Source organism: Hippocampus guttulatus, chromosome 2, assembly GCF_054856545.1.
Source record: "Hippocampus guttulatus isolate MCC_2025c chromosome 2, RoL_Hgut_1.0, whole genome shotgun sequence".
Lineage (NCBI taxonomy): Eukaryota > Metazoa > Chordata > Actinopteri > Syngnathiformes > Syngnathidae > Hippocampus > Hippocampus guttulatus.
Window position 1 is genome coordinate 8,087,863 of NC_141262.1, and position 11,065 is coordinate 8,098,927.

General features: G+C 41.0%; 1 protein-coding gene across 2 annotated transcripts; it reads left to right on the forward strand.

The window, feature by feature from the left end:
- The first annotated feature begins 1,799 nt into the window (after positions 1–1,799).
- Positions 1,800–11,065, forward strand: LOC147208370 (uncharacterized). Of its 2 annotated transcripts, XM_086133998.1 has the most exons (10): positions 1,800–1,885; positions 1,985–2,027; positions 2,965–3,107; positions 3,215–3,341; positions 4,438–4,701; positions 6,806–7,108; positions 7,199–7,365; positions 7,449–7,580; positions 8,352–8,402; positions 8,677–11,065. In XM_086133998.1, the coding sequence occupies exons 1-10, from the start codon at positions 1,823–1,825 to the stop codon at positions 8,851–8,853; spliced, it is 1,470 nt and encodes a 489-aa protein (XP_085990124.1). In that variant the 5' UTR covers positions 1,800–1,822; the 3' UTR covers positions 8,854–11,065. The 2 variants fall into 2 exon arrangements, with proteins under 2 accessions (XP_085990124.1, XP_085990132.1); XM_086134006.1 differs by lacking the exons at positions 8,352–8,402; positions 8,677–11,065 and adding an exon at positions 8,214–8,345.

Genomic DNA, 11,065 nt, shown 5'->3' on the forward strand with positions numbered 1-11,065 from the left:
GGCACACCTGTGTTGAATTCCTTTTGCCACTTTCTTAACTACTATAGATTACAATACAACAGTCATAACATGAATTATTCTTACATATGTATATGTTCATACATTTCAAAACGTTTTTGAGCAAACTGGGACATATTTTCCATTAGAGAAGCCACGTTGCACACCATCAATTAAAATTACAAAAAAAATTATTTATACGCTTCTGAAAAAAAATAATGAGGTTTTCTCATTTGATTCGCATTTGAACTTGGTGTGAAATCTATGAAACTTTAATTGAATACAAAACTATTTTGTTGTAGGAATGGCAACAAGTGCACACAGGTTAATTTTACCTTCTGCCATCTAGTCTAAGAGCTTTTAATTGTTCTGCCTGCATTTAGACCAGTGGTGCCCAAGCCCGGTGCTCAAGAGCCCCTGTTCAGCTAGTTTTAGATGGCTCCCTCTTTCAACATACGTGATTCAAATGATCAGGCAGTGATCTGTATATATTTGCTAAATGACAATAATTGTATTAATTGATTATTCACAGATCAAGGATGGTCAACTGGTAGCTCGTGGGCTGCGTGCTGCCCGCAACTACACTCTGAGTGGCTCTTTGATTAATCACAAAAAACGAATTTATTTGAAACCGTTAAAAAACAAAAACTAATTATATATATATATATATAGAATCAGGTGTGTTGGATAGGGGCTCTCGGGGACTGGACTTGGGCATCCTTGGGATTGTCTTTTTCATGGGATCGTGGTGTGTGTCGTCCTGGTGTTTGTATGATACTGCCAACTGCAAACTGCAGCACCAGTTGAGTGCTCATGACAAATTTCCTTTGGGGACAATAAAGTCCCTGTATATGAAATTAAATGAAAAATGAAATATCATTACCAAATGTAGGGACAATTAGGCAACATGATGGGGTAACGGTCATGGTACCTATACAGAACCTACTGTGACAAGAAGTGTGCAAAGTGCTGTAACCACATGCCTAGTCCGCAAACAAACGCGGTGAAACTCAGCTTCTGGTTAAATATTTAGCTTTCTATTCCACTCATAGGTTTATACATTATATTTTACTTTACAATTTATGTGGCCTCACCATTATGACCCGCTCTCGGAGACAAGTTTGACACCTCTGATTTATGTTATTCTTAGTCTTGTTCTTATTATTCCATATATATATATATATATTTGTCAAGAGAGCGTTTTTGTTTGATTAGATTTGTTGGCCTCGTGTATTGCATGACATTGTGCAAGTGTACCCAATGATTTTTCAACATTTGTTTAAAAAAAAATTAAATGTGATTGAGCCTTGCAGTCCCTATATTGTTGTCACTAAAAATGGCCTCTTCTGTGTACTTTTTTTAAGGCTGTTATAACATGCACTTATAATGATCATCATCCATCCATCCATTTTCCGAACCGCTTGATCCTCACTAGGGTCGCGGTAGGTGCCGGAGCCTATCCCAGCCGTCTTCGGGCAGTAGGCGGGGGGCACCCTGAATCAGTTGCCAGCCAATCGCAGTAATGATCATCACTTATACGCTTATTTCACGTGTCAGCGCGATTATTGTATCGTCTTTTGAAGTTTTTTAAAATTTGTTTTGATTTGCTAAATTGATGTTTTTAACGTAATACGTTGTATTTATAGTTCCTTTATATGTGTAAAAAAAGGTACACATTCTATAAGTGAAGCGCTTTGTAAGAACTTCTAAATAAAGGGAACTTCTCAACTTGCTAATGTTGTCCCGAGTGAGTGGCAACCGACAGTGTGCGTACATCAGACGCAGCAGTGACGTCCCGACAAGAGAAAAGCCTCGCCCAGTTTGTATGTGTCCTTGTGATTACAGTAATTCGGCTTGTTCGGAGGGGAAATCGCCCATCAATACCCGAGTAAGTTTAAGTTACCAAAAGAAAATCGTGTGTTGAAGCGTGAAGTTTCGTTCTGTGTATAATCAACAATGCATATATCGCCGTGGTGTTTTTGTACAGGACATGTTGCTCGTATTCCTTTTGCTTCAATGCTTCCTCTGCGGTGAGTAAAAGCTCAATTACGCACAAGCAATAACACATGAACGCTGTTAAGGAAAGCCGTTAGAGCATTTATTTATTATCTTTCATATCCATGTTAGAAATAATCAGTACTTGTGCAATTAAACTTTAGTAGTAAATTGCTATGCTGCCCTAGTGACACTATTTGGCCCAGCTAGCAAACATGTCATGCAATAGTAGCCTGCTGGACCTTGCTAGTAGCACTACATGTCAAATTGAAGGTCCAGGGGCCAGATCCGGCCCGCCACGTCATTTTATGTGGCCCGCGAAGGCAATTCATGTGTGTCAACTTCCATGACCCTTGCTAACATCTGCAGCGAAATGTCAAAGTGCATCTTACTCGTGGATGTTTTAGTGACTAAATAGTCACTAAAACATCCACGAGTAAGATGCACTACAGTCAAACTAGTATGGCAAAGCTGCCCTACTAGTGTGGAAAAAAAATGTCCCATGGCAGTGGAAGGCAATAAACATTACTATTAAGAGTTCGCCAAGTGAACTAAGGTGGACACAAATGGCCAGCATAGCGTGCAGTCGGGCTGGCCGATATGGCCCAAAATTCATATCATGGACAAATTCAATCCCTTCATAGTAATGGTAGATGGTATATACCAATTGAAAATTAGGGGTAAAAATATTTTACTAATTCATAATTTAATAAATCTCTTCTATGTTGCGATGTTTTTCTATTTCTTGTATCCACTATCGCTGCTGTAACAATGCAAATCTCTCCAATGTGGGACTGATAAAGGTTACTAGGCTGTGTTACTGGCATGCATAGTAAGATGTAATAAACATGCCTTTGGGCAAATTCAAACCCTATATTGAATATACCATCTATATTGCACACTCCTACAGTGCAGTATGTTAATAGTGCATTCCCAACTTTTCTCTCCTCTGTTCTTTGTGTCCAATTCCAGGGTCATTTGCCGCACAGCATGAAGTGTGCTATGGTGGAACTTTTCGCTTTCCCTATGATTATTTACCACCTGGACTCAGTGGGAAGCTTTACTTCTCTCCAAAGAATGGTGAAGGCAGGAGACTAGTGTTTGAAAATGGCAAGGTGTGCATGTCTTGGTGTTATAATAATGATGACGATCACATTGGCATTTAGAAAAAAACAAAACATTAACTCATCCAAAATTTCAGTTGTGTTGTCAATTTTTTCAGGCAATGGATCCACGTTTCAAGGTTACCTTTGGAAGTCTTTCTCTGCAACACGTGACAGAAAAAGACAATGGATACTTCACATCTTCATCTAGCTTTTTTCTTGATAGGATCACGTTGAAAGTTTTAGGTAAGATCATATTACATTGTTCCGCTGACTGGTAAAATGGAAAATACAGTGAAGCCTCATCATTCTCTGTTGCTAGGGACTAAGTCCCTCCACTACTCATTGAGCCCCCCCAAAAAAGAAAAAAAAGGAGTGGTGTTATTGTGTTGAGCTGCCAGAAGATGGCAGCAAAGCTCTTAAGACGCAGAGGATCATAAAGCATCAACACCATGCTTCTAGCTTGCACAGTCATGATCCCATGTTACATATTTGCTGTATTTGGTTAATAAATTATTTCAAACATTGAAATGAGGCTCCTCAATAGTATTAGCATTGACATCATGCATGAGCAAACCAATATGCGCAGTAGTATTTTACACAAACAGTATGAAATCATTTAACTTACTTTTTTGCCTTTACACACAATAGTAAATGTTGGGGATTCCAGCAAAATTTGTTCCATTAATGTTGTCTACACGGGCTATTTGATGCATTGGGAGACAAGCAGAAATATAGGTACATAATCGCCTGGTGGTCCAGTGGTTAGTGCATTGACCTCACAGTGCAGAGGTCTTGGGTTTGATCCCGGCCCCTCCAGCCTTCCTGTGTGGATTTTGCATGTTCTGCGTGGGTTTTCTCCGGGTACTCCGGTTTCCTCCCACATTCCAAAAACATGCATGGCAGGCTGATTGAACACTCAAAATTGTACCTAGGTGTGAGCGCAGATGGTTGTTCGTCTCTGCGTGCCCTGCGATTGGCTGGCAACCCGTTCAGAGTGTCCTCCGCCTACTGCCCGAAGACCACTGGGATAGCCCCCCCCCCCCCCCCCCGACTCTTGTTAGGATAAAACAGTTCAGAAAATGGATGGATGGATGAAATTTCACTCTAGACACACGGTGCATTCAGGGACCATCAAAAAAGCAAGACATCTCAAAGGTACACAAAAGCTCGACTATGAATGAATTGAACCACAAAAAAAAAAAGAAAACCCCTGCAAATTCATAAATGCTGAACCACAACTATGAGAAATTCGACTGTTGTTCCAAAATAAAAAATAAAAGTTTTTGTTTTTCTTAATATTTTAAAATAGACTGACTATTTCCCCTCTGTGTGTTACTAGAATGTGCTGATGCTATGCAGCGGTATTACCACAGCCGGTATCGTGTCAATATTCCCAGTAATGCAGAAATCCTGGAATTCTCCACGTTTGACAACTCCGACCTAGTAATCCTGTGGAATCGCACTCAGTCCAGTGGTGCATCCAGGGGCCAGGTGAAGCAAAATTACTGGGAAATGTCAGACATTACGCAAGCTGACAACGGCTACTACAACTTCCGCAAAAAAGACTACACTTTGTTGACAAGGACAAAACTTACAGTCACAGGTGAGTGTTGGTAAGAAATTGTTTATGGCAAGATGTTAACAGTCTTTTAGTGCTGGGATACATGTGTCAAGGTGATACAGTACGGTAGTTCACTTGGACTTCCTCTTACATTCTAAAAATGTGTAAAACAATCATCCATTTATTTTCCATACCACTTCTCTAAATAATATAATCAAACATGGAGGACAACTTGATCCCTCATTCTCGGTCAGTGCTGTTTATTAGAGCTATTTTTACAATCAGTTATTCTCACATTACTTTCCCATTGAATAATTGAGTAATAATTGATGTTGCCATATTATTGTAAATATCAATACGCCTACGCAATGTACATGTGAGGTTCAGGTAATAATTTTGTCCATTTTGGGTTGCAATCCTCACTTTCTACAATGTAGTCTCTGTGATTTTGAATGTGCGTGGCTTTGCAAGGTGGGGCCTGGCCAGGTTTGTAACGTGTGTGCCAGCAAAAGAGAGTGTTGTTAGCTCAGGTTAGCCAGGAGGCGGTTGTTGAGCGTCAATTGTGGCCGTGGCAGTTACTGTATGAATGTTCTTATTCCGTTTTAGTTTCATTATCGCTCGTTCAGTAAAGCTCTTGAATGTGCACTGGCTGCTGTGTTTATCCTTAACCATTTGTGAGGGATTTATAGTGTGTTCTAGTGGTAGAAGGCTTTTTTTGTGGTTGAATTTCCTACTATTGTTCTTGGTATGGCTATTGATGAGCAATCTAGAGGAGGGTAAGTGTTGGAAAGGCTGCATTAAGGACTATCTGTGCATTTGTGGCTTCTCAGAAAACTGGTTTGACCTGACCGTGAGAGCTGGTGGCACAGAACAAGAAGTGGAATGGTTCTTGTTTATGCCAGGCTACACGATAGAGTGGCTGCAAACTATGCTTACGATAGGAAATAGTTGTGCGGAATATGGGTCTCCAATTGTAGCTAGTGACATGGATCATCATTCAATCACTTTTGGTACATTACATTTTATTGGTGGGATAATACAGAGCTGCCAACTGTTCCAGATTCTCCGTATTTTGTTATGGAAATCTCTGAACAGGACACTATTATGGCTGGAATGTGGTGGTCCAGATATTTAACAAAAATAATTGGTCACATTGCCCAGAAAGTGTTGAAAACGCACAAAAATACTTGGTAGATTATTGCCACCTTTGTTTGACAACGCGCTGCTTCCGCCATCACTGAGGGAGCTAGCAGACTACTCCAAAGTTGGCTGAAAGGTAACCACTTGAGCCTCATCCCGGTCGCTGCTAGTTTCCATTAGAGGTGAGAGTGTCAGGTCATTTTCCTCCATTTGTCATTCGCCAGTGGGTGGGCCAGCCGTCCGTCATTGTCAGTCCGTCGTTATTTCAAGCTTAACCAAAAGTGTCATCCTTAGTCAGTCACTGTCTTTATTTTACCCACGCTTCCATCATGGTGAAATCAAAGTTTGTCACCACAACTTTTTCCAATATTTTTTCTCTTTTTTATTTTTTATTTTTTTGGGGGACCGTCAGATTCTTCTTTTTCTCCTTCATTGTTTTCTTTTCCGTCTTCTTCTACGGGCACATCTCATTCTTTGAACTGCATTCCTCGGTCCTTGCTCCTCACTCCTTTGTTTACATACCAGCACCTCCCAACAGAAATTCTATCGAGGAGGGAGAAGTTTGACAAAGGAGCAAGGCGGGAGGAGGTAGAAATGTTTTGGGTTAATGAGACGAACACTCCTTGATGTAGTTATTCGCTGTTAAAGATGACGTCACATTATTGACACGCGTCAGAAATGCTACATGTCAGAATTAATACTCTCACCACAAATGTCCACTTTATGCTTGATGTTTCAAGTGGGATTAGATTCATGTGAAATATCAATACCGTTATGCTTCACAACTTTGCAAAGACGAGCGCTATTGATCTGTCCCAAGCATGTCTTCCGCACCCCCCACCTATCTCAATACAGGTGCATATTTGGAACGACTTGTACCTGTAAATATGTAAAAAAAAAATGCAGACGACAATCTTCTGGCCAAGCAACGATGCCAGACCTTTAAAAAGCCTGGCCTCCTGATCCTGAACGTCTTGTTTTTAACAATCCCTTTTATCCCACACAGAGTACACAAGTAACTATCAGCCCAAGGAGGGCACACACTTCACCATGCGATTCCCTGTGAGCTTTAAACCGTGGGACATCACCTTCAAACCGAGGATGGGCGAGTCGGATCCTATAAGAGTGATGCGCTCTGGACGTTTGACCAATGATGGCTATTTTGAAGACTCACATTTTGAGGACCGACTTGTCTTGGATAGCCGGAACCTAGAAATACTTTCTGTAAAAGTAGAAGATTCTGGCATCTATGAGCTCCGGGACAACAACGGATTCTTAGTGTTTGCGGGCAACGTGGCGGTAGAAGAAGGTGAGACGCAGTGCATTTTACCATTGAGAAATATATCTTGATACGGTAACTATGGCTTCTAACTCACTCGTCATCCCTCTGCTTTCACAGTGCTTACCCCTGCGTATGTTTATGTCATCCTTTTTGCTGCCATTGTTGCTGCCTTTGCTATCTGCTGTTGCTGCATAAAAAGATGCTGTTGCAAAAAGAGTGCTTCCAAAACAAACGCTCCTCAAACAAGTCAAGCAGCAGCACCGGCACCTGCTGTCTATTACCATGTAGGTGTCTCCTCAAACGGCCTCTCAGAATCACATTCGGAAGTATTAAAAACAATTGTTTTCATTCCTTTTTCAAATCGCAGGGCACAAATCAACCCACGGGACCAAGTTACTCAGCGGCACCACCCTCTGGAACTTACTCCTATCAGCCTGTGAATCCTGTTGTCCCAAGGGGACCTTCTTCTGCACCTGCACCCACCTCCGTCGGGCCACCTGTAATGTCTTTTTTCATTTCCAACCATCGATTTTCTTCATTGTAACGGTTTCACAGACGAATCACAGTTTCGTTTTCACAATATGCGGCATCAATTTAACCTGACATCAAACTAATTTAAGACACATTCAACGAACTATGGACAACATAAACACACCTAAACAATCATGAATAACAACCTTATGCCCGAAAAAGATTCAGCATTGCATGCCACACTGCATCCGGGGAATCGAAGAATGACAGAAAAGTACACAATCTTTTTTTGTTCCTTTACAAGAAACGATGACAGTTCGTTGAAAGTGCATGAAGTTTATCAAGTTAGTCTACAGGAGCCTTTTTTTGGACATTGTGCTTTGGAGAAGGATACTGCCGTGGGACAAATGATTGAGTTACTTACTTGTACATATACACTCCCAGTATCATTTGGTTTATTTACATACATTACTTGACAAACCAGGACATCTGCAGCATCAATTTAGATCAGGGGTCCCACACGCCTGTCCTCAGGGGCCGCTGCCCTGCATGTTTTCTCTCTCTCCCTGCTGCAACCCACCCAATTCAAATGATCAGATCAATAGCAATCCGTGCTGGAGCCTGATACGGATCTTGATCACTTTAATCCTGTGTGTTGCAGCAGGGAGAGATGGAAAACAGGCAGAAAAGCGGCCCTCGAGGACCTGAGTTTGAGACGCATGCTTTAGATAATTGTAGCAGGCAAGTGTATGATATCTTTTTTTTCCAGCAGTGACTTAACATGCTGTTTTACTGTCAGGCTTACAACAGTGTGGATATCCATCCGGATCCGAACCCGACACAGCATGAGGTACGCACCCACACAACATGCAGTAATTTGTTGTGTGCGGTACTTCACTTCAATTTCATGTCTTGTTATGTTCTGTGAGTAGACAGTTGGATATCATGTCATTTCCAGACACCCACCCCCCCCCACCCCCAAACAGAAATTGTTTTTTTTTGTTTATGTTGACAGTTTAGCCTTAGCAGAGTGTTGATTAAACAACACATCTAATGGTGGCCCAAGATATATTCCTTAGTTCTACTTACCAAGAGCATTTGCTGTCTTTCAACCTCCTCCTCAGGCTGTTGTTTCCACTGGGCACAACGTGGCACCAGCTCCATCCCTGGCATTTGATTGTTCCTCCTCGGACTCCGATCCAAAGTTCGAGCTCAAAGAGCTGCGCTTTTCCTCCGACCTTCCACTCACCTCTGACTCCACTTTTTCCAGTGTTTACACCTCCGATAAACTCAACTTCTAAGGGGGTGCACAACCCCTGGGACCAGCTACACTACAGGTGCAAATCACAAGGCGCATGTTGGCTATGAGACAAAGAAAACATCAGCTCCTGTGTGCGTTGTGGAGGGGTGGGGGGGTGTTCTATCTTTCAATCGGGAAACGTGCAGTGTGATCAGTATTGATTTATTTTGTGATGCTTTTGCTGGCATTTACAATTTGTTTAATGGAAACTTATAGAGTTCATCATATACAGTGGTGTTTAACTGAAAAAAATAATTGTGGCATAGCATGAGTGGCCAAAAGTAGAAAAAATAGGTACGTGCATTTGACTCCATTCGATTAATCAACCATGGGTAAAATGATCGATTATTGCTATTTTCATTGGATCTGGGTAAAATAATGCCGCCTTAATTAAGTACAGTGTTTGTCTAGCACCGATGTAGCTCAACGCAGTACGGCAAATTTCGTTATGTAGAGACAGCTAAATTTCTCGAAAGCTTGACGATACGATTAACCACCAATTGCACAAAATCTATACAATTCTTAACAATCAATTATAATGTGCGTCTTCATGAAATGTTTTAGGGTGCCTGAAAATCTAGCAATTGCTTGCGTTTTGGATGCCAGGTCCGCCCTTGCACTCAGTAATAACTACCAATGAAAAATTGTCGTATGACATCTCTGATCTCCTTTTCCATTTATAACCACTTCAAACAAAAAGCCATATGCAGGAATTGTTATTACGATTGTATTGTCAATGTTTTATGTTATGTGTTTGTTGTTTTATGCTAAATGTTCTCTAAAGGGCTTTGTTATATAAGTAAAGATGTAGTGGATTGTATATGCCAGCCGCGCATACTAGGCCAGGGAAAATTAGGGGCTAGACATGCGCACCATTACTCCAAAGCATGATATTGTCACTTACACATTCTGTTTACAATTAACTGACTGCTCTGTATTCAGTGAAAAGGATAGATAATCAGCCCGTGAGCGCAATCACCATTGAACACGTGCAAATAATCCCGATTTATATAGCATTGCCTCTCTCAGCAACTAGGGGGCTTCCAGTTCATTCATCCTTCCTGTTCATCGACAAAAATATGCATGTTTTCCGAATGTGAAAAAAAAAGGGGGGGGGGGACGAGTCCCCGGAACAAACCAAGCAAGCACGGGAGGTGGGAACGTTCAAATTAACCACAGGAAAGTCAGAACTGAGATTTGAACCCAAAACCTCTCGGCTGCGAGGCAGGTGTCCCTCCCACGAGGATCACTCTTCTGCCACTTTGTGTTTAGACGGTAAAAGTGTCGATTGTATTCGCTACGTGATACCGCATCATCGCTTGTTGCTCGAATGTATAATGTTCATGTTCAAGCTAATTTTTCTTATGTCTCAGGTCACATTTGCTGAGCTCATTTTAGAAAGTGGAGCTCATATTGACCTCAGCACTCGGGGAACATGCTGCACTCAGCAGTACAAAACATTTCTAATCGGTGTACTCTGGCTTCTGTGTGCCTTTGGCATAAATTAATACTATATCAACTGCAATCTTGATTTTCCCTTTGGGAAAAAAAACGATGCTGTTACTGATACTTCCACATGTATAACAACTTTGGAAACTTATTTTGTCATTGTAGAACAAATGCAAAATGTGTATTTTAACATAGTTTGAACGTTGCAATGTTTTGAAAAAGCAAAATCCAGACGCATAGGACCGATGTCGATTAACCAAATCAACAATACTTGTGCCTGATTTTACAACAAACTATTTGATATTGATTTTGTCTCATTCATAATCACTTTATGAGCCACAGAGCCTTTTAAAAGCCATCTTGGGTTGGTAAGCGTAAACCGCTGATTTAAGGCCTTGTGTGTAAAGGAAACACATGACCCTAAGTTTAGGGTGAACATACTACCTCATGTTTGGAAACCGTTTTCAATTTTTTAAAAAAAAAGTTGTTTTTTTCCTTTTTAAATCAGAACCAAAACTCAGACCAAGCTGCCTCATGACTAAGAAATGTCGCAGACACACCCATTCATGTTGCATGTGCAGCCTTTTGCGTCATTAAATTCAGCTTTTTGCTCTTATACCGTTTGATGCAATTGTCTGTTAACGCACTTAAGATTGATGTCTAGCTTGTGCCCTGTTGTTATTTGCTTGGAATTGTTTGATAAAAACATGTTCCACAGCAAAACGTGTATCTAACAAGATGTGCATTAAAGCTACTAACTCATG